The 24,000-nt window shown below is 39.7% G+C and overlaps 2 protein-coding genes across 2 annotated transcripts; both read left to right on the forward strand.

Annotated features, from left to right (window-relative positions):
• Positions 1 to 1,875: 1,875 nt before the first annotated feature.
• Positions 1,876 to 13,037, forward strand: LOC115665290 (myosin-2). The gene is made up of 25 exons (XM_030587172.2): positions 1,876 to 2,277; positions 2,436 to 3,317; positions 3,763 to 3,864; positions 3,965 to 4,108; positions 4,190 to 4,340; positions 4,434 to 4,461; positions 4,623 to 4,794; positions 4,962 to 5,025; positions 5,162 to 5,175; positions 5,253 to 5,337; positions 5,532 to 5,635; positions 5,755 to 5,893; positions 7,107 to 7,225; positions 7,346 to 7,498; positions 7,587 to 7,676; positions 8,195 to 8,272; positions 8,590 to 8,748; positions 9,377 to 9,577; positions 9,946 to 10,151; positions 10,298 to 10,433; positions 11,076 to 11,205; positions 11,378 to 11,494; positions 11,563 to 11,678; positions 11,822 to 12,055; positions 12,200 to 13,037. The coding sequence occupies exons 2-25, from the start codon at positions 2,853 to 2,855 to the stop codon at positions 12,659 to 12,661; spliced, it is 3,669 nt and encodes a 1,222-aa protein (XP_030443032.2). The 5' UTR covers positions 1,876 to 2,277; positions 2,436 to 2,852; the 3' UTR covers positions 12,662 to 13,037.
• A 1,201-nt stretch (positions 13,038 to 14,238) lies between these two features.
• On the forward strand, positions 14,239 to 17,600 carry LOC115668722 (uncharacterized). The gene is made up of 6 exons (XM_030590132.2): positions 14,239 to 14,420; positions 15,179 to 15,243; positions 15,343 to 15,372; positions 15,473 to 16,316; positions 16,635 to 16,883; positions 17,295 to 17,600. Exons 1-6 carry the CDS (start codon positions 14,340 to 14,342, stop codon positions 17,367 to 17,369), a joined length of 1,344 nt encoding a protein of 447 aa, XP_030445992.1. The 5' UTR covers positions 14,239 to 14,339; the 3' UTR covers positions 17,370 to 17,600.
• The last annotated feature ends 6,400 nt before the right edge of the window (positions 17,601 to 24,000 follow it).

Here is a 24,000-nt window from a genome sequence, read left to right on the forward strand (position 1 = left end):
GATATTAACCATTGTTTAGAGGATTAATATAACTAAATTATATATCCGAATGGCCATTGAAGATTTAGCTTTAAAAGAAAAATTGTCTCTTGTGTTTCGAGTTTCAATTTCATCCGTTATTTTGGTATAATATAATGTAAAACGCTAGTTGATTTTGGATTCTTTAAATTAGGAAAATTTAAATTATTTCGTGTATCTTTGTTGGTTTTGATGAAGAATGAAGAACTCGATTTAATTAAAGGCAAATCAAACTTCCATACCGTACATGCAAAAGCCATCATCGTTTGTGACTTTTTTGTAAGATTCAAAAGCAATTAGTTTGGAGTAAATGCAAGATTTGTAACGTGTCTTTAAAATCACATTTGAAACAACTTGGGGTTAAATAGTGATTTAAAATCTTAATTTTGTAAAGGATTAATATAACTAAATTATATATTCGAATGGCCATTGAAGATTTAGCTGTAAAAAGAAAAATCGTCTCTTGTGTTTCGAGTCTTCGAATTTCATCCCGTTATTTTCGTATAATATAATCTAAAACGCGGCTTAGTTATTTTCGATTCTTTAAATTAGGAAAAACTTAAATTATTTCGTTAGTATCTTTTGTTGGTTTTGATGAAGAATTCTGAAAGGAACAGTTCGATTTCGATTTAAAGGCAAATCAAACTATCCATACCGTTACATGCCAAAAGGCTGCCTCATCAGCGTCTTAAAGTTTAAGATAATCATCCAAATCCCAATTTCGAGGAAATTAAGGAAAGGTGTCGGCTTTGAGAGCTTGGAAGGCATCGTGAACCGTGATTAGCTCGGTAATTAATTCTTGAACTCATTTATCTTTGGATAACGACACAAACGGTCCTTACACTTTAACCCAATATGTAATGTGATCCATGAACTATTAATTTGTTTAATGTAGTTCCTGAACTTTAGGCTAATATTTAATGTGATTCATGATATTTTAATTTGTTCAATATAGTCCCCGAACTTTTGGTTCATGTTCAATATGACCTCGAACTAATATGAAATTGTTCAATGAGTCTCTAAACTTGAATTAATGGAAGGACCACATCGAACATTTTCATATGATTCAGGGACTAAATTGAACATGTACCCAAAGTTCAAGGATATTGAACAAATTAAAAGTTAATGGATCATATTGCACATTGGATTAAAATTTAGAGACCACATTTAACAAATTAAAAGTTCAGGGACTACATTGTATATTAGACCAAAGTTCATAAATTGTTTGGGTCATTTTCCCTTTATCTTTCACCATAGAACAAGTTCAATTGGTTCGGTTATTTTGCAAAAAAAAATCTATACTTTAAAAGACATTTTATGTTAAAATGATTATTTTTATCGCTCGAAAGAATTAATCGATAAGAAACGCTTTCATTATGAATAATGGCATAGGTCCGAACATTTCTATTGATAATAGAAATATTTTTTCGTTAATTCGATGGAACTACGTCCGTTGTCACGATAACAAGCTCGTGTAGCCTTTTCTCTGAATACGAAATGCATCGATTATCAAGTAATTATAGCACTGATTCGAACATAAGTCGCGAGAATATAATTTGGAAAAAAAAATAAAAGGAAATAAAAATCTTGGAGGGCAGTAATGCAACTGAGCCTAGAAAATTTTGTTTTCTCGCAATAATAATAAAAAAAATAAAAAAAAATAAAAATCTCGAGAAATTAAAAAAAAAAACGAGAGTATACTCCCACAATTTCAAAATTACCCATCAAATAAAATGTTTTTTTTGGAGCCGATGGAGGACCCAAGACTCTCTTTCCATTCCTTTCCTCATCCATCGTTTCATTTCGCGTCTCTTTTTAATTTATTTTTTTAATTCCTCTTTAAGCGCACCACCATCTTCGCTTTTCATACGTTTGGGCCACATCCACATGCCACACCACCCTCCCTCAATCTCTCTCTCTCAATCCCCTCCTTCGATCTCCTTCTCCTCCTTCTCTACTCCGACCTCCTCCACCTCCTCCTCCTCCTCTTCGTCGTCGTCGTCGTCGTCGGATCCCGCGCGACTGACAGAAGAACCCCCCGCTCCGCACGAAACGAACGCGGAGCGCCACCCGCCCCCGAAGCATTTGAGATTCCCTTCGACAGAAGGAAAGGGAAAAGAGAGGGCAGAAAATCGAAGCTTCAAGCAACCACAACGAACCCCAACCTCGCCGCCGCCTCCTCGTCGTCGTCGTCGTCGTCGGAGTAAGCTCTCCGCCTCTGCATTACGTGCTCGCGCCGAAGAGAAATATCTCTAGAAGGTGCCAAAGCGACGGTTTTTTTTTTTTTGTTTTTGTTTTTGCCCTGTTCGTTGTATTTTTTTTCGGGTTTTTTTTTTTCGTTTGAAATTGTTTTAGCTATTAAAATTCGTCGTGCTGCGCAACAACCTTAGCCTCCTCCTCCTCCATCCCCTCTGCAGACTTGACCACGTAACTCGCGCTCTTCAGTTACGTAAAGGGAAGGAAGGGGATTTTCTTGGCGGAGCTCCTCCTCGTTTTGGCGAATGCTCGGCCTCCTTAGCTCCTTTGAAATCTCAGTTTCTTAATTCTCTGAGTTTTAGGCGCTCACGGATCAAATTGAGGCGGGCTTCGGTGGGGCTTGAATTCAGGGCTTTCCTCGGCGAGCTTACGAGTGTGTCGTGTGTGTCGGGTCGTGTCGTGATTTTTCTTTTTCGCGAAACTCGAAGGACGAGTCGTGGGTTATGATTTTGTTGGAGAAATCTGCTTAATGTTGCATGAAGGGGGTGTCGTTGTTGTTGGGAAGTTAGGGAAGACGGCTTGAGGAGAACTGCCGCCGGAGGTGTTTTCCGGGGTGTGCCCGAGCTCGTGCTTTCGAGATGATGCTGTCGGCGTCACCGGCTTCAGTGGCGCGGAGCTCGCTGGAGGAGATGCTCGATTCGCTCCGCCGCCGTGACGAGCCCGAGAAGCCCAAGGATTTGCCGCCGGCATTGCCTGCCCGGCCCTCTTCGAGGGCCCGGTTGCCATCGGCTAGGCGGTCTTTGCCGGTGAACTTCACTGTCGGCACTGATGCTTCGCAGGAGTGCACATCGAGCCAGGCAAATACTGGAAAGGAAGATGCAAAGAGAAAAGAGAAAGATTTTGCGCCCAATAGGGGCAGTTTTGGCAGCAAGAAGATTAAGAAAGATCGAAACTCGGATTCGCCGTACACAGCAGTTGCAAGACAAGAGGAGAAAAATTATGAAGTCAGCCATTCTCATGGTGATATTACCTCTCAGTCAAGTGTGTCTCCGAAAGTGTGTGAGTCAGAGGGGGGCGATAACATCGATTATTTCATCAAAAAGGTAATTTTTATGGTCTAATTTATATTTCCTGCTTTTGAGTTGGTTTGGTGTCACACTGGGTATGACTGGGTTGAGTTTTAAGTTTTCCGTGTCAATGCATGCCTTGGTGCCTAAAATCGTTTGCTCTGTAGCAGAACAGGATAAATAAGAGCGTTTAAATGGTAACTTGTCAGCAGATGTAAGTTTTGTCAGTGATAGTTGTGGAATGGAAGGACCAGGTAAAGTAGAGGTTATGCTGTAATGTACATGTGTTCCATGACTAATTAACTCGCTTGTCATAGAAAAACTCTATTGTCTATCTACACCACAGTGATCTATTCTCATCATAGGCTCTAGTATCAGAAACGGATGCTATATGTATAGATCTGCTGTTTATGCCTATTATGGGCATGTGCATTTTTTGTGTTTTTGTAATAAATTTTGATCTGGTTGCATGATGTCTCAGAAACTTCGAGTGTGGTGCCAACTGGTCAATGGGCAGTGGGATTTGGGAACGATACTTTCAACTTTCGGGGAAGAGGCTGTTATTTCACTCCCAAATGGAAATGTGAGTTCTCAAGCTCTGTCATGCCTTAAGTTTATAAGACAAATATTTGGGCACCTGAGTCAATTTTTGTAAATGCACTGACCTGCTGTAATCTCCATAGGTTGTTAAAGTGCCTACAGGAGAACTTCTGCCAGCAAACCCCGATATCCTTGAGGGGGTTGATGATCTGATCCAGCTTAGTTATTTGAATGAGCCATCGGTTCTTCACAATCTCCAGAACAGATTTTCTCGTGATATAGTCTATGTGAGTACATATTTTCGAGCATTGATGCAGATCGAGGATTCTTCTTCAGCTTCTATTCATTCATGTTTTTTCATTGTATAGAGTAAAGCAGGGCCTGTCTTGATTGCAATCAATCCTTTTAAAGAGGTACAACTCTATGGGAACAGTTTAATGACCGCTTACAAACGGAAGACTGACGAGAGTCCTCATGTGTATGCTGTGGCAGACACTGCATATAATGAAATGATGAGAGGTTATGTCAGTTTTATTGTCGTGTTTTGTTCTTATTAATCTCAATCTTTTGTGGGGTAAAAGTTATTATTTACAGCAGATTTCTATTTTGCAGATGAAGTAAATCAATCTATCATCATAAGGTGGGTTTGATATCTTCTTGTTTTTCTTTTTTTTTTAAATTTGTTTACTGTTTTTTGTGGGGTGCCCCTTAAAGTGTTTGCTCTTGTTTTGCACTCTTAATACTTTGATGAAATCGACTTGAGATGACTAGTTGACTGTAGTAAAAAATTTTACCTTGCAGTGGGGAAAGTGGAGCTGGGAAGACAGAAACGGCAAAGATTGCAATGCAATATTTGGCTTCTCTTGGAGGTGGTTGTGGTGTCGGGATAGAAGATGAGGTCCTTCATACCAATGTTATACTTGAAGCATTTGGAAATGCAAAAACATCTAGGAATGGGAACTCTAGCAGATTTGTATGCCTCTCTTCTCTTCGCTTCATTATACAAATTCATATATTCTGGGCAATCGGTCTTTTACCATCATCATGACATGATATTTCCCTAGAGCTTTATATTTTCTTATGCACTTCAAGATTGTGATTTTTGAGAAAGTTGTCAATTTGATTAGTGGGTTCTTTCAGGGGAAGTTTATTGAGATTCAATTTAGCAAACCAGGGAAGATTTGCGGTGCTAAAATCCTGACCTGTAAGCATTTTAAATTGATTGAAGCCAGTCGATGAATTTCTAGTTAGCTGATTAAACTGTTGGAACTGACTTATTGTCCTGGTGTAATGTCATGTACATGTCCATTGGCAATTCTTGATCATTCATTACGGAACAGTTTTGCTAGAAAAGGTACTTTTCTGCAAATCTTCAACTTTTAATTTCATGGTTATATGCCGCTTCTGAAGTAAAAGCTTCATATCGTGCAGTCCAGGGTGGTTCAGGTGGCAAATGGAGAAAGGTCTTACCATATATTTTATGAACTTTGTGCCGGCGCTTCTCCATCTCTTAAAGGTGCAATCTACTCCTCCTAGGTTAAGATGAATTTGCCTTCATTGCTGTGATGGATTTAATCCACCAAAGTTAAACCAATTTTATTAACTTTGGACATCTGTTATGTTGCTACATTGCCTAGAACATCGGTGCAGTTATTTATTATTTCATTTTTTAACTTACATACTTTGTGTTGGTTTGTTTATTATATGCAGAGAAGTTGAATTTAAAAGTGGCCTCTGAGTACAATTATCTGAAGCAGAGCGGTTGCTTGACAATTGATGGCGTTGACGATGCTAAAAAGTTTCAGATGCTTCTGGTGATGCTTCTTTTGCTAGTCACTTGTTATGGGGTGACTCCCCCCTCTTTCAAGTTTACTTATGCCTCATTGAGGTCCCATTGATGGTTGCATCTTTCTTCTTTTTCCGGTGTGTCCAGGAAGCTCTAGAGATGGTTCGGATACCTAGACAAGATCAGGAGCATGCTTTTGCAATACTTGCTGCAGTACTATGGCTAGGAAACATATTGTTTCGGGTTACTAGCCATGAAAATCATGTGGAGGTTGTAGTTGACGAAGGTAACTTTTATGTGCTTACTTTTGGAAGGCCGAAATATGATGAGTTTATACTAAAGATATCAGAGATAGATATGCTGGTCGTTCATTGTTCCACACGTACTATTAATTCATCGTTTCTTCTCACGAAGGTGTGAATGAAAGGAAATAAAGCCATTTCTTTTTTCACTATTTTTTATTATTCCAATTGCTGTGGGCATGCTTTAGGGCCTTACATCTAGTTATTTGCTTTACTTCTATTTCTGTAGATTACATTAGGGGCATAGTGAAAGGAAGTTAATGGAGACAGATATCATTTGCGGATAGGGTGCTCAGCTAAGCAGTTGAACTATGCAGAAAAACTAAGTTTGAAAAGTTTTGGAGATGAATGGTTGAGAGTAGTAAGGTGTCTAGGAGGATTGCTGTGCCTGTGGAGAGGACCACAAGTATATTGAAGAGATTTTACCTCCTTGGATTAAGTGTGGTATTTTCTTAGAACTTACAGAATACCCTACTTGGGTAAGACATAGATTATGAAGAAGGGTGACTTCTTAAGACCATTATGATCTCCACACGGATGCCTGCCTCAATTCCCTATTTAACAGACCTTGCATTTTGGGCGGCTGGAGAGAGAGAGGAGGGGTTTGTCTTTGGAGGTTTAGTGATCTTCAGTAGGTTCTGAAGTTCTTTACTGTTTTGTTGCGACTCCTTCAACTTTCGTCCTCTTTCCATTTCCAGCGTCATTAAATTCCATCAGCCAATTATGTTACCTGTTGTCACAAGAAGTAAAGACATAGCAACAATCGGTAACAAGAGAACTGATGTACATGTTTCCCAAGGTGAGATAATATGCAGAATGAGAATAATAGTAGGGGACTAATGAAGTTGTCTTCCACATTTGCCTACAACTGCTAAAATCAGCCATAGAGAAACTAGGATTGTCATTTTTTTTACAATGAAAAGATGCAGAATGTCATGCCCACTAGTTAAATACCCTAAAGATATGTGGACAGTGAACCAGTCTGGAATACCTGCCTTTCACCTTTGTTTCTTTGCTTCTGTTAGATTTATCACTGAAAGTGAACTTCAACCTTTTCCCTCTATGTTGCATTTACCTCCGTTGCTTAATTAATTAAGATTGCTTGCTTTACAGTTGTTATGTATCTTTTAGAAGCTGAATATATTAACATTAAATGTGGAAACAGTGTCACTGATTCTATGTCTTTCTTCTTAATAGCTGTCACCACTACTGCTGGCTTGCTGGGTTGTAGTGCCGAAGATATCGCATCAGCGTTATCTGTTCGTAAAATTAAAGCTGGCAAAGATAGTATCTCTAAAAAGTTGACTTTGCAGCAGGTCTGTTGCTGAGCTTGTTTTTAGGTTCAACTTTATTTCTGCAGTTTCATCTTATTTAGCTTCTTGAACAAATATTTTTGCTATTGCTTTGGGAATTATGACCTTAACTTTGAATTTCAGGCAACTGACACAAGAGATGCATTGGCAAAGTTCCTGTATTCAAGCTTGTTTGACTGGCTTGTAGAACAAATAAACAAGTCACTTGAAGCAGGCGAACCATGTGCAGGAAGGTCCATAAATATCCTCGATATTTATGGGTTCGAGTCATTTCGAGTATGTATTATATTCTATGCTGATGTCAGCTAATGTTCGGAGTGCACCATGATTTTGCGTCTAATTCCAGACAATCTATGTTTTGCAGAAGAACAGCTTTGAGCAATTCTGCATAAATTATGCAAATGAGAGGTTGCAACAACATTTCAATCGGCATCTGTTAAAACTGCAGCAGGAAGTGAGCATCTCACATGGACTGTGTCTTTTGTTTTGTCTAGTATTTATATGGTGGGGATCGTGCATTGCCAAACTTTTCTAAGTGGTTGCTTTAGATGCATTGAGCATGTGATCTTCTCCAGGAGTCCATATACCATTATTGTCATTGTAGCTTCAACAAGGAATAGAAGAATATTCATGTTTGATTCATTTTTGTCGTTATTGCTTTGTTTTGAAGTAACAGAATTGAGATGGATGAACCATGATAGAGATGAAAAATTTGCATTATGTGGCTTCTCCTCTTAGATTATGCAAATTAAGACTCTGGACTTTTTGCTGAAATCCATAAGTTTGTTTTGTCTTGGCCGCCCTTATTTATTTTCTTCTGTTGCCTGAACCTAAGTCCCCAGGTTTATGTGCTTATTTCGCAACTGGAAAAGTGCTTATTCTAGATCGTGGCGAAACCTTTCTATTTGCTACTTTTTTTTTTTTTGGTTTTGATCAATTCTGGAAACTTATTGCTATATTCTGTGTGTCCAGGAATATGAGCTGGATGGTATTGACTGGACTAAAGTAGATTTTGAAGACAATGATGATTGCTTGACCTTAATTGAAAAGGTACCCCGAGTTTAACCTTTTCTTTGTTTTTAATTTGTTTCTTCGAGATTTGTGTAATTGATAATAATGTTGGAGCAGCAGATTATTGGCTTGATATTTGGATCAAAGGAGACACATTCTCTTTATCGCTTCTACAAGATTGATTCTTCATGTTCATCGATATTGTCACTTTTCGATAAATAGCAATATTTTGTTCATCTTATTTTTCACAGATCAACTTTAATGCCATGACTGATCACTTTGGGTGTCTATGTACTGAGATAAAGTTTTTGATAGAGTTGAAGCAGTCAATCCTTATTGCATGCCAACTTTTGCAGAAACCTTTGGGGGTGCTCTCTTTGTTGGATGAGGAATCAAACTTTCCCAAAGCCACTGATTTGACATTTGCCAATAAGCTTAAGCAGCATTTGACTTCTAATCCTTGCTTTAAAGGAGAAAGAGGTGGGGCTTTTGGCATTCGTCACTATGCTGGAGAGGTTTGTCTTTTATTCTCCCTTTCTCTCCTGTAGCAAATGTCTTGCTCTCAGTCTTGCTAATTGGGATATGAATTAGAAGCCACCTTAAAATTTCTGGATGATTTCTGCTTTTCCCCGTTTTGGATTCAAGCTAGTATAAGCAAACGCTACCTAAACAGTTCAAACTTAACAAGCACCTAGAATTGCCTTTTTCTTTGGTTTTTTGTGCTAAAATCTTGAGCTTGGAAAGTTTGTTTCTGCTTAGTTGTCAGTCAGGCCAGGGCCCAGGACCAGTCTAAGTTCATAACGCATGAGCTGCTTTTCTTAAACCTGTTTTTTTTTTTTTGTGATTTTCTGCATCAGCACCTGTTATTGCATTTTTTATGGTTCCATAGGTTTTAAAGATGTTTAAGTGAGATAGTTACTGGTCTTAAATACAGTTTCTTTTTTTTTTTTTCTCTTTTTTGCCGTTTTTTGGCATCCATTACTTTTGTTTCTTACTGCTGATTTGACCATAATAAGCAACTAGAATTAATCCTCCAGACAAGTAATCTTCCCTTATGGGCTTGTTAGTTGCACTCTATACATGTGTCTAAGCAGGATCCTTGAATTACCACATCACTTTCATTGACGGAGGATGTTTTGTCAGGTTCAATATGATACAAGTGGCTTTTTGGAGAAGAACAGGGATCCTCTTCCTTCTGATTCTGTCGAACTCCTCTCATCTTGCAGTTGTCAATTGCCTCACTTATTTGCCTCGAGAGTACTTGAGCATTCGACAAAATCAGTAAGTCCATTAAATCACGGTGCAATGGAGTCTCAGAAGCAAAGTGTTGGTACAAAATTCAAGGTAAGCAAACTGTTGTGCAGACACATGTATCCTGATATAGTGATATAAATATCATAGGAAGCTATAATCTAGTGATATATGTGTGTGCGTGTGCGTAAAATAGGAGTTGGCTATTTCTATTACTTTGAAGTGAAGGGAAGTCTTTCTTGTTCTCTGTATTTCTATTTAGTTTGCTAAATTATCTGGGTCTATGCTATCTGAGGCAAGGTTGTAATTTTCATGTCATGGCCTTGTCTTCTCTCTTAGATTTACATAGATGTGAATTTCAGGTGTGTTAGTATAATCAACACTAATAACTGCCTAATCTTGAGGCTTTTAACGTGCTCTTCGATGGATTGATTCTAATCAGAGTTTTTTTCCCCTTATAGGGTCAGGTTTTCAAACTAATGCATCAGTTGGAAAGGACAAAGCCTCACTTTATCCGTTGCATCAAGCCAAATAGTAAGCAGCTTCCTGGTCTTTGTGAAAAGGATCTTGTCTTGCAACAGCTCAGGTGTTGTGGAGTCCTTGAAGTTGTCAGGATTTCCAGATCTGGATATCCCACTCGAATGACTCATCAAGAGTTTGCAGAAAGGTAACCTTTCTCATTTCTTTCTTTCTTTTTCTTTATGAAAAGGACCTTGTCTTGCAACAGCTCAGCTGTTGATTTCTCACTCTTTGTTTCCTTTTTATTCATAGTACCTTGTGTAATTTTCCTGGTCTCTGTGGCTTTTGTTTTAGGTACGGGTTTCTGCTTTTGGACGCTAGTGTATCGAGGGATCCCTTGAGTGTATCTGTTGCTGTCTTGCAACAATTTAATGTCCGTCCGGAAATGTACCAAGTTGGTTACACAAAACTGTATCTGCGAACAGGGCAGGTTAGTTCTGAAGTAAGCCTGGAATGTTTTTTATTATGCTAGTCCACCGCATCTAATCTCGAGAGATGATGCTTCTATAAGATTTCCATTAAATGGTATAAGAGAGAAATGAATTTGAAAAGAGATCTTCTATCTCTATCATCGTTGGTTGCTGCTGCTTATTGACTGCACAAAGAAGCAATGGCAGTTTAGCATTGTAGTTATGTGGACATTTTGGGTGGGATTTGTGTTTTTAGTCCGGTGCAGGTCTACTTTAGAAAATAAAAGCCTAAAGAAATGGGCTAAAGGGGAGTGATCCTTTTCTTAAGTCCGGATTTCGTCTTTCCCTGAAAATGGAGACTGTCAACTTAACTGATTGTTGTTTTTTTTCCACCTGTTATGTGTATGTTAAATAGTCACCAAAAAATAATTTAGGAATGGCACGATTCCACGCAGTATGTCATTATCATCTTTGAGGTACTTCAAAGTTGTTTGTTTTATTCTATTGTAAAAATAAAAGCTGCTCAAAGGGGAATGTTTCTTTTTCTTTTCCCATTTTTGAGTCTAACTTGTTGAGTTCCAGTTTAGCAATGACAGTGTTCTTTTTTTCATGTCGATATTCTCTTCTTGACTTTTCTGACGTTAAGTTCTTGTGACTCACAGATCGCTGCATTGGAGGGCAGGAGGAAACAAATTCTGCAAGGCATAGTTGGGGTTCAAAAATGTTTCCGTCGTTACCTAGCTCGTCATCAGTTCTATGAACTCAAGAATGGAGTGACTACTTTGCAATCATGTATGCTTGCTTGTTTCTGTGATTTTCAAATTTCAGGTCGATATTCTGTTGGTTGCATTGGGTTCGTCTACAGCATTACAGGCGACAGCTTGCATTTAACTTGCTTGAGTCGATTCTCTCTCTCTCTCTCTCTCTCTCTCTCTCTCTCTCTCATGGAGCATGTTTTGTGCAGTTGTTCGCGGTGAAGTTACTCGAAGAGAATATGGCACCTTGCGGGATAGCTGTTTAGATGGTGCTTCCATGTTAGGGACCGATGAGGAACAGAGGGCAATTATAGGTTTACAGTCTGGTAAGTCTATGCTTTTGACGATTAAACACTAGGCCAGATTCGTCCTCTGACACTAAATTGTCTTACAGTAATCCGTGGGTGGTTGGTTCGGAGAAAGTTCAATGATTTGCTCAAGATGAAAAGGTCAAGTCTGGAGAATACAAAGTCGTCATATAAGTCGGGCAGGAGATTTTCTGGAGTGAAGGTACTGTGAGAATTATCTTTCATGGAAAGAAAACCACGTTAGCTGACTTAGAGAGTGCATATGAATTTGGAGATTCCTTGCAGGTGAAAGTTCTGAATTTTAATTGCATCTACAATGAACTTAAAGGTACTTCTTCTTGGCAGGACAAGCCACAAAAACGGGAGGAGAAGCCTCAAAAGCAGATTGAGGTCATGCCAGCGGTGTTGGCAGAGCTTCAGAGACGGGCTCTAAAGGCAGAAGCAACACTGAAGCAGAAGGAAGAGGAAAATGTTGCACTGAGGGAGGAACTACAGCAATTTGAGACTAAATGGTCTGACTATGAGGCAAGGATGAAATCAATGGAGGAAACATGGCAAAAACAGATGGCATCATTGCAAGTGAGTATGCAAGTTTTCGGGTGATTTTACTTAAATGTATGTACAGGGTCAATCATCTGAGAGTAAACTCCTGCTTGGAGTGAATATCTCAATCTTGATTTGAATGCTCACATTTCTTAAAGAGGGTTGCATGATATGGTGCAGATGAGTCTAGCAGCTGCCAGGAAGAGTCTTATGACGGATGATAATGGAGGTCAACCCAGAAGACCCGATGTTGCCTTATCGCCTCGGGATTATGATTCCGAGGATACCACGTCCATGGGCTCTCGAACTCCTGGTGGAACCGTGCCTGTGAAATTTTCGAATGCCACTACAGATGGCAGAGCAGGGAGGGACACTAATGGAACCTTGAATGCCGTCAGTGATCTTATGAAGGAGTTTGAGATCCGGAAACAGACATTTGACGATGATGCCAGATCACTCGTTGAGGTCAGGTCGGAGTTGACTTCCAATACAAGTCCTGATCAAGAACTTAGAAAACTGAAAGTTCGGTTTGAGTCTTGGAAGAAAGAATACAAGGTGAGGTTACGAGAGACTAAAGCGAGGCTGCGGAAACTTGGGCACTTTGATGCTGACAAAGGTCGTCGAAAATGGTGGGGAAGATGAGACGGGGATGCTAGGATCCATGTAATTTTGCTCGAAGTGATTCTCTGGTGGTCGGCGTAAGGCCAAGCTGAAATTCGAGAATTTGGAGAGGGGCTGAGTGGCTCTCCCAATTTCAGCGGCGGGGGACACCTAGTTTAGATTTAGTAGTGTCAGCTTGGTGAAGCGAGAGAGATGTGTTTATATCAAATCTGCCAATTTTGTCGCTTGGTAGTGAAGTTGAATGTGTATAGCTAGATACAAGTTTATAGAGACCTAAGAGACTTTTTAAAGCTTTTTCCTTTTACCCCCTTTGTAGGTGTATATTCTCCAATCTGTTATCCGTACTTGTGTATTCCCTCACATGAATTAGCAAATGTTCATACAGCTTTCCATTAAATTCTTGTCCTGTTTTCTTTTGACCTCATCCTACATTAAGAGTTTCTTCAATCTGAGTTGAAAGTAGTGTAATGATCCGACCTAGCTGTTGTCCTCTGCCATAAGGTCTTTTCATTTCTTGAATTTTCATGGGAGAGAAGGTTTGACATTACTGAGAAAATGAAGCTCCATCTGAATCTTATGAAAACAAGTTTTCTATTAGCCCCATTCATGCTTCTTTTAGTACCTTCTTGTCATATTTTGCTGGGGGAATTACATTTTGCCCCCCCAAGTTTTTAGGATCGTGGCAAGTTGCCCTCTGACATGTAATTTTTGCAATTCGACCCTGACTTTTTGAAATTTTTTGGCCATGTGCCCCTTAGCATTTACTCCGGCTAAATTGTCTCGCGTATTGTGAGAAAATAATTAGTCGATAGTATAAAATGGAAGGAAGAAGGCCGTTCACTATCTATATATTTATATTTAAATATCATATATCGATGTACATTGGACTTTGACTCCGATCAAATACTTGTGGAAATCCGAGTCGCATGCTTCCACACGTAATATACTTCCGAATTATTATTCCACTTTTTTATATGTACATACTTTTATGACAAATTTGTTTTTTGTAATTAGTCATGTGGTTGGAGCTCCAAGCAAATATTCGGTCAGAGTCAATGCCGAGGTAGACATCGCAACTGATTTTTGGTAATTACGGGCCTCATTGAGAAAATCACAACAACTAAAAACTTGGGGCCAAATGCAATATGCTCTATTTTGCCGGGGTTGATTTATAGTGAAGTTTGGTCCGAACAAATGTTCTCTAAATAAAAATCCAATAGTCTCCTTGCTATAAACTTAGCATGTCTCGATAATTTTTCTTATTGTTTGCTTCTTGCTCAATCTAAATCTTGCGGTGGACACATTTTTACATTTTCTTGGATTATCATAACGGCAACATGGCGTATTCGTAGATATCCTTTTCACAATTTTTTTAGAATTTGTATCATGTCTTGGATTTCGACGAGAAAATAAAAAAAGTTGCTTTTTCAGAAAACTTGAACAAACGGAGCCAATCTCAGGAGGAAAAAAAGGGTTTAAAAAAGGGGAAGCAAAAGTTGCAATCCGTACCGTGAAAAAGTCACGAAAACGAAACGGGAAAATCACATATAACAAAGGTTAACGTTCCGCAGCCTTCATCCGACGTCGTCGCCGCTGCAACGCCTAGTAGCAGCAGTAGTAAAAAGAGCTCAATCTTAAAAGAGGGAAGGGGAAGAAGGCCAATGGAGAATCCAAACCCCCTCGTTCCGTGAACGGCCGAATGCTTCCTTCTCGCGCTTCTCGAAAGGTCCGATGCGAAGCGATGATCCGCGGCGACGTCGGCGATCGCTGGTCCTTCCTGGTAATGCGCCCCTCGCTACATCCTCTCTCTCTCTCTTCAGGTCTCGTCGGTTCATGCACGTTAGATCAGCGTTCCTGTGGTTCTTCGTCGCTCGTTTTGTGTTGCGGCGGTGATGGCCGGTCGTTGTTTGGTTATGGTGTTCGCGGTAGAGCGCGATTCGGATTGTGCCGGGCTCGGGCTGCAGTTGGTTCCGCAGTTACGGCAGCGCGAATGGCCCGCATTTTGTGGTGGTTAGTGATCGTTGTGCGCGAGTGTCGTGATGTGCGCATTGTTTTGGGGCGGTGCCGAGATATCTGCGTGACTTGTGTTGGCTCGTTTTGGTGATGCGAGTTTGTGGTTGGTTTGAGGACGACAGGTTTCGGATGCTTTGTTATTATGGCTGCCTCGTTTGAATGATGACTTTGTGGAATTGGTATTGCGGTCGAATGATGATGAACGATTCCGAAGGTTTTTACTCCCAGCTGTGCATGGCATTTTTGCCATCATCTGTATGGCTTGGAACAGAAGAGATGTCTGGTAGCCGAAAGAAAGAAGTAAACGGGAATATGTCGTGCTATGTCGTGAGATAAACCATCGGAGCTTGAGTAATCCGAGTCGAATTAGGAATTTCTGTGTATGTCTCTCCTGATTTTGTCCACCCGGCTGGCAATGTGGTGATAAAGGGGGTGGGATACTCGTTAGCCTGCATGCATTCTGCTATTTGAGATGATTGGTCTCATTGGTTTGTGACTTGCGGGCCTCTTTTTACGTTTCTGCAGGAAGAAATTGAGGCACCCATGTGGGTGGATCTCACGATAGAAGTTAGCAATAATGACCAAGAAAGGTGATTAGTGCAACATCAGTCCTGATGTTAAAGATTAGAGAGGTTCTGTTATATACAAGATCCAGGATCTCGCTACTAAAACTTCTTTTGCTATTGCAGGGCTGATGAATGGTTCAGTGAAAGTCACCCGTAAGATCATCTGTTTGCCTATTGTTTCATTCTGTCAAAGTTCCACGATAGGAAATATATTTTGTTGTTCAAATTTGGTTTACTCAAATAATCTGTTCAGGTTCCACCAATATTCCTCTCGCCAATTAAAATCTACTTTCTCTCATATTTCTGAGGAAAATGGGAGCTCAGACTTTTACCTTCACGGACCCTTTTCACCGAAGCTTCCGTCCTCAGTGTCCAAATCTAGAGGTAAAGACTACAGGGGCAAGAAATGGGAGCAACATAAGTCTGATCCTTCAGTTCATCAGAGTCATCCGGTAAAAGTTCCAAGTGCAACATCTTCATGTTCCAAACAGTGTTCCCATCTGCAAAGCAAACCAAATTTGAGGTTGGTTAACTTGAGAGGACCCTCTGGCTTGAAGAAGAATTCAATAACAGAAATGAATTCTGCCAGAAATGGCAGCAGGCTTTCTTCGAAACCCACACTCCTTGGCTCTACATCAAACAGCACAAGTCAAACAAAGCAGAAAAGTGGCATTTCATTTGAGAGCCTTCAGCAACAAGAAAAAAAGGTTCTTCATGTTTCTGGGCAAGCTTTTGGTAATTCAAATGGGCTTTCTTCAATTATTAGAATGGGCCTCAGGAAGAGTTGTGTTACAAGACAAGCATCAAGGGTGGAGATTAATGGTGATACGGTTCATAGAAGTGGTCATAAATCTTCTGGAAAGTCCAGTGTGGGTTCATCTTCACACCCCTTGTCTGGTGCTAATCACTTGACATCGAGTCCAATTGAGGACAGGGAGATTACTCCAAATAGCAGACACCCAGCGAGTACATCTCAAGCACTTGTGAATAAAAAGGAGAGAGTGGTCTCTGGTGTCTCAAATACTATATCTAATACATATAGGAGGGGTAAAAGCCACCTTGCAAAACCAGGCTGCCCAGAAGTTGCAAAACCTAAGGCGAGTAACTTTACAAAAATCGCTATGTAATATTCTCTGATGTTCTTTTTCCACGAGGAGCACGATTCTTTTGCAGATAAATTTGAAATGGTCTGGTGAGCTGGACATTGGTGCCTATTTCAAATCTCTGCAGATACTTGGCCTTTTCAGTTTACTGTTTTTCCTCAATCTTCTCTCCAGCATCAAGATTACCCGTCTCAAATGGTGGCTAGACTTAGCTTATGTGTAGTTCGGATATTGACCTATCTTTCAGTGTTCATATTTCGTATTGTATACTTGTTGCTTTTGGTGCAATTAAATGACTTGGAGGTATTATAGGTACAGCGTCCAAATTGTTGTTCAAAGGCTTCACTGCCTCTTCGAGTTAATGCACCAAACTCTTTCGCCAATGAAAAGCCTAAGGAAATGCTAGAGGTTTCAAGGCTCAATAAATCTGTGTCCAAAGAAAAAGAAAATTTGAGGAGGTTGCCTGAGGGTCAGACTAATGGCAACGCAGGCAGGTTTCAGAAAGGGATAACACGGAACGTGTCACAAAAGGATGATTGCAGAGTATTAGTTGGTTTGAAGGTATGTCATGTCGACAATTTCGTTCCTTTCATGTTAGTTTTTTAAAATTATCTCCTGATGATTAAGTCTGCATCCTTGTAAATAAATTCTTCTGTTAGTGTCCATCTTTCAATTTGATCATATTACCATATAATAAGGAGTTGCATTGCGCATCATCCCGTGTCTTTTCTGTCTGTTGCTTTGCTTTTACAGCTTTGAAATGGTGGCCCGAATATAATCTTGTTATTTGCAAATGTATCTTTTCCAGTGCCACACTTTCATTGAGACAGTAAACATGCAAAGCTTGAAGAGATTACAATGCATATGATATGTTCCATAATACTTGCAGTTGCTCATCTTTCAGATATGCTTTCCCTGATTTTTTTCTCTATCCTTTATGTCATTTGGCATGTGGTTTCTCAAATTCTGCAGCTTGGAAATGTCAGTGGAATTGAAGGAAAAGCTATCGAGAACGTTTCTCAGAAGGATCTACTTTCAATGAGATGATGGTACCTGAATGCATTTTTGGTAATTTGGCCCCTTCTCTGTTTTTTGACTGGGCATTAACTTTTGGTTATTTTGTCCCCTTCGTGGGTCAACCAGTTAAAACTCTTCTACCACCATTGTCCTGTGTCACCAGCCTCTCTGGCTAATCCTGAATATATTGTTTTTCCTCAGAAAAGTTGGTTCTTTTGCACCACCATATCATGGTGAACTAATGATTTAGTTTTTGAAACACCCCCATAATTTAGGAGGCTGAGTGATTATACATGTTATAGATCTTAAGTGAAGCTTGTCTTTGTAGGAACAATTCAGCCCCCAGCTTCTAAGACACGTGACATGAACATTGACATGCAAATTCACACGCATACATATAGAAAAAGTGTGTATGAAGTTTGATTTACTTGTCACTATGTAACAAGTGATGCACTTGGTTCCTCATTCTGATTGTGTCTGGATTTGTAAAAGCCCAGTACCTGATGGACTTAAGCAGTAGATCGGGCCCAATGTTCACATGAAAATGAGCTACAAGTTTCTTCTTCCACTTTGCTTTTTTCTGAAATAGTCTTTCATTGCTTTTCCAAGTTCAAGTGACTCAGTGAGTCCAGTTTATGGGGTCCCGAAATGCGACCAACTATAATAATTCATTTCTTTGTGGGGGCATGTCCTTCATTGCTTTTCCAAGTTCAAGTGACTCAGTGAGTCCAGTTTATGGTGTCCCGAAATGCGACCAACTATAATAATTCATTTCTTTGTGGGGGCATGTCCAGATTCCTTGTGCAAGTGGTTATGAAGTGGTATTATTAATTCTTGGGTTGAAGCTCACAGCATGTTTAACATGCATCACTTAGTACCTTAGGATACTGATGGTGATAGCAGGAAATTGCTTTAAGTAAGACTATCTAGCTAGAATCCTAGATCCGCCATTTTCCCTCCTGTTTGGACTATATTCGTTAGCTTTAGCAAATTGCCCTGACATCTTTTCTTTAATCACCTAGGGGTTTAGGATTAGAGAAAGAGCTTTCTAGTGGAACGTGAAGTTTCTCCATGTGTGTTTCTTTCGTCCCATTTTTGGTTTTCTCCTGGCAACTTCCACATGACTGTGTAATTGGAAACCAGTCCTGCAATCATTACCACATGTAGTGCCAAAACAACTTTGGACTACATGCCACTTTTTGCCAAAACAACTTTGGACTACATGCCACTTTTTGGCAAATCTATTTCTTCAAAGATTTGAAGAAAGATTTCCTTTTGCTTTTTGGTTGAGCAGAAAATGAATCCAAAAGAAAGGTTTTGTGATCTTGAAGAAATAAGATTCCTAGTAGGACACGTTGTCTTGCTACTTACGGAAAAATTGACAGCTCTCTTAGCGAGAGACTTGAAGATAATGCTTGACGATACCAAAGGTTTGAGGGAATAATTCGGCTTTTCCAGGAAATTACCAATGTAGATGCAGCCAAAGTTGCAGTGGCTATGTACAAGAATGAAAACTCCAAGCTAGCTTTCTTCCGTGGTGCTGCATGCTATAATCCTTTTCTGACGATTGTACATGGTATCTTTGATGTTCATTTTGCCGTAGTCGCACTCACTGGGGAAACAGCGCATCAGAATAATCACCGTTGGATTACTGGCTTTGCACAAATCACTTGACCATAGTCAGACAGCAGTGACATCATTTGTCCCATGTATCATTTGTTTCGAGTGTCAATGCTCACAGATATCAACTCTAGAATAGCATCTTGTGATAAAATCATTGATCTTTGTCCAACACGCAGCAGATGAATGAGTTACGAGCCCCTAGAGGATCAAAGATGACAAATCAAGATTGATCTAGCCGGTTATTGTTGATCCTTCTCTCCACTGGATGTGGGCAATCAGACCAGTCACCACTTTGAGAAATGAAGAATACTGAATTCATATTGACGAGACCTATGTATGACGCACGGAATCAGGTTTCACCGTTTAGGAAATTATGTCAAGTTCATCGCAATTTGGTGATGCTGACAACTCTCGTTAGGACTGCCAGCTTAGTAGATGTGACATGCGATATAGTTTTCATTCAGAAAAGAACCTCGATAATGTTGAAGCAGCGAAACGCCATCATCTTCCCTTGGTGGCTCTTAACCCTCGACAGCTGACATTTCGCATTGTTAATTTGTGGATGTGAAGGAAGTAGATTCAGAGGACACGATGATGCAGAAGGAAGATGGTTCACTCATTGTTTTGTTGGTTCATGTGTGACATTGCATTTGCTTGTGACTCTAGTCGAGAATGATAATACGTATCCCAGCATTTCCATAACGGCGAACTACACAGAAAAATGATGTATTGGGACCTATGGGAAAAATGATTGTGGCCTGAAACGCCATTTCTTCAGCTTTCGCAGCAGTCGTCCATCGACTCAAGCTTGAGCTAAAAAATTATGGAAACCGCGTCTATAGATCGAGTGCACAACTCTTCGACATCAACTAGCTATGGAAATGGATCTTCAGAAATCGTGTAGACCTCATACATTTCTCCCACACCATCCTGGTCCTACACCAGAAATTCAATTATACAAGGTCAATTACGATCCCCCTTCTCCGGTTGAACCTGTCTTCACCCTGGATAAGTTTTTTTCATCATGGACCCATTGCTTTTACGCATTCTTGTACCATGAATCTTCTTCACGTGGGGGGGCTTTCTGCCTTTCTGGCACTTGGTCTGGGGGACACAGTCACGAGCCCTTACGAATAAGGCCGAAGGAGTCCGGAGGGTCCATAAGGAGTTGTCAAGGCCCCCTTCTCGACGGTGGACCACAGTCATAAGAAAAAGAGAAAAAAAACGTACAAAGAAAGTCTCTCAGGGAGGAGGAGAGATATTTGCGTCTCTACGCTGTCTCGAACGTCTGAACAGAACAATTCAGCCACGAAAAGACAAGCCTTCTGAAATTAAAAAGCGTTGGATCTTTGTACCTTCGTAGGCCAAACCGGGAATGTTTTCACTCACGGTTTGGATTAGCCTCTTTATTTCTTAATGATGAGATTAACATCTGTTGCTTTTCGGTGTTTTTTCCCCTTCGTGCTTCGTTGGGACAAGCCCCCACTTTATTCATGTCGGGTTTCAAAACTGCAAAGAATCGATCACATGAAGCTACCCCGTCAATTCCTTTTTCCCTCTCCCTACAGACTAGAACGTTCAGCATCGTTTCACCATCCCCCCACCAATAATTTCAGATTCTTACATTCTCTTTGAAGGTTTATGTTGCGGGTGAGTGAAAGTTTCGTAGCGAGTATTTTCATCATCAAGCAGATGACTTGCCAGATGGATCTAATGTAACACCCATCTCTCCTTTTACTTCATGAGCCACGATCGTTAAAACGAAATCCGGGCAACGTTTTGGTGTCGACGTAGCTTAATCAAATTAGGATTTTGTTCTGAAAGCAACTGCCACAAAATGCCAATGTGGGTGTAAGCACTCCACGTCTTTATGTATGCTCTCTTCCTTTGGTTGCATGTTCTTTCTCTGATCACATCCCCCCCAATGAACAGTATGCAGTCATGCATGGAGCATTAATTGCACAACCGATATAAACGACAAGTGAAGATTAATGCGATCGGCCCAAGATCGAGATCGATGTTGTGTGTGTGTGTGTGTGTGTGTGTGTGGATATGCTTGCGTATGGGGCAAGATGTTGTTTCAAGTGGCAAAAGAGACTCCAGAGGTCACAGTCGAGAGGGGTTCGAAGAGAGAAGATTGATGAGAATTGAGAAGAGGGTTGGTGCCATTTGATATAATTGATTCATCATTGATGAACAAACCAACAAAAAGGAAGGAAGCTGCATGGAACCTGTGTTTTTCGAACTTATTTGCGAATCGTGCCCTCTTCCCACGTTCCTTTCCCTTACCTTCTCTCTCTAGTTCATGAGTGTGGGAACAGGACTTTTGACCGTGAGAACTTAAAGATTTTAATTTATTCAATCAATTGAATACTCATGATTTTAAAGAAAAAAGTGACAATCAAGTTCCAAAACTCGCCATCGGTGATATTTAGATGTCGGGAATGACACGTGACAAATGATTATATATTTCGCGTGAGAGCCACATCGGGTTTTCAACACGTAAATTTCACTAACAACGAGATCGAGATCTGCTTGAGGCTTTTTTTAAAAGCTTAAGCCCTCAATTGACCCAAATAAAACCTTTTAAAATCTCAATTGACTGACGGCCAAAATCTTAAATCTCGTTTCCACACATACCCCCACACATTAAAAAACAATGCCATTACCAGGCAAGGAGGACGGGTTTTCCATGTTGTGCTTCACTAAGGCAGTGGTTACATCAACACGTGATAACTAATTGGATCGTGGTTTCCTCCATCCTCAATTCCAATCACGTTGCTGATTGATGGGCTGCAGATATTGACATAAATTTAACTAAAACTGAATGTTGGTGTTATTCATTTTTTAACTCATCGATAGAAAAACTGGATAGAAGATGGAACGGAGGGAAGCATGGCATATGAGAACTTTTTGTACCCACGGGTTTTAGATAAGTGGTCTGGGACTAGGGGTGACTGGTTCAAAGTTCCATCCATATTTTACTTAGAACTTGGAATCTACCCGTTGGAACAGATTTCCTAATTGTTGGAACCTGCAGTCTACCCTATATACCTAGGAACCTGAAACTTACCCTGTCACGGGTTCCAAGATCTGCTCAGGTTCAACTTGTACTCTTAATTGAATGATTGCAGTGAATCATCACCTCTAATGACAATCATTTGTTATAATTCACTGATTACAACTCATATTTAGATACACGAAAAAAGCTAGTGGTTTTAGATTACACATTTATCATTGGACATTATGAAATGCTGCAAGATTGCGCGAAAACATAGAATAAGAAAAAACACAAAAACTTGTTCCAAGTTCCCTGATTTTTGGAATTTGGAACTTACCCTCTTGAAAACCAATCCAATTCTCAGCTTCCCAGTCTACCCTGGAACCATGCTCAAACCTATTTAGGACTATTAAGTTCTTTTTGGTTCTCGCTCCATATAAACACACCTATATATTTCCTCCAGAGAGAAACTAGTTTTTAATTTTATTCATTAAGTGATTCGGAAATTTTGGATTGGGTGCTTAGTTTACAAATCACCTTTTGTTTTTCCTTCAAATTTTTTACAAAAGGGAATGTTTAAAACTATAATAAAAATTAAGAACGCAAATGACTTTATGTGTCAGTATTCTTATGTCATGTGTCGAAAGGTTTTTTTTTTTTTTTTCTGTATAGTATTAAATAATGTCAAATTTAAGATGCTAAAGAGAAAAAAAAGAGTGAAAAAGTAGGAAATTAAAGTAACTCCTAACAAACAAAAGCTAGCGCTATTCTTTCCTATACATGCATCTTTTGCAGAAAAAGCATAAAGGCTAAACAGACTTAATTCGACGCTTGTACATCGTAATATATAACAAAATATTAAGTAGAATCATTCTATAAGTGATGTAATTAACGGGACCACATAGAATACAACAGATGCATAGGAACATGCGATTTTTGCGGAATTAGTATCGGTATGAGCTTCCCCTGCTTCTTGATATGTTGTTAAACCAGCACGATAAAAACGAGTTTAGTAGATAACTATTTAAAATCATCATAAACAGTTAGACATAGACCTACCTTTCGTATGTGCTAAGCAAAACACCGGTGCAGCTTCATAATGATTGAGCATGTTATAGATTAATTATGAAGCCTGAGCATGACCCTTCTCGTTGAAAGTTGTCTCTCTCTGATCATCAACGTTTTGAATAATCTCTTATCGCCATGAGAGATGTTAGAGATATTTTAATCTAAAATATCTCTAACAAGAGCATTCAGTCAACATGAGTGTCGCCTTGCAACGCAAAATATCAGGAACAGGTGATTAGTGTGTGGTTATTAGCTTTGGTTTCACCCAAATGAATTCAGTGGATACCACATTGAGCCAAAAATTTTCAAAAAAGGGAGCTGATGTCCCGTGCATGGAGCCAAACATCATGACGATGAGAAGCGGGTCCCGTGATTGGAAATCTGTAATTTCTTCACCAAATGCTGTTGCTACTACTCCATGCATGTGGTGCTGTACTTTGCTAAGATTCGACGCCCAAGCTGGGCTTTGGTACTTATTCCCTCCTCCAATCATGGTCCATGTCCGCCAACTTTCTGTCTGTGGCTTATCTCTTTGGATCTGTTTTTTAAGTTTTTGAGTTTCACGTGATAGAGCAATGAAAGATGACGTTTATAGATGAGCCATGCCGCAGAATTGGTCTTTCTTCTGCTTTTTTAGAGTAGTAACAGGTTAGGACAATGAAGATGATGAAACGGGGAAAGTAACCGCGTACATTACCCTTTTTTTGGCAAAAAATGTGGGAGATGGAATCAATCACAATGTGAGATATATTTGAAATTTATATGATTTGTTGCATATTCTAGAATTAACTGTGTAATTCTTAATAGCTTATCGGTCTACTTTAGCAGAATAAGTTTAGGTTGCGTTTGACCGCCCATATGAAAGTCTAGACAAGTTCAGTCTATCTAATACTTGTTAGCATTTTTGATAAAGTTGAGATGTATATAAAGTTAAATTGCATATAGATCTGATAGAAAAAAAAAACTTGG

Source organism: Syzygium oleosum, unplaced genomic scaffold (assembly GCF_021117445.2).
Source record: "Syzygium oleosum isolate NSW1041296 unplaced genomic scaffold, Sole_v2.1 Sole_v2.05, whole genome shotgun sequence".
NCBI lineage: Eukaryota > Viridiplantae > Streptophyta > Magnoliopsida > Myrtales > Myrtaceae > Syzygium > Syzygium oleosum.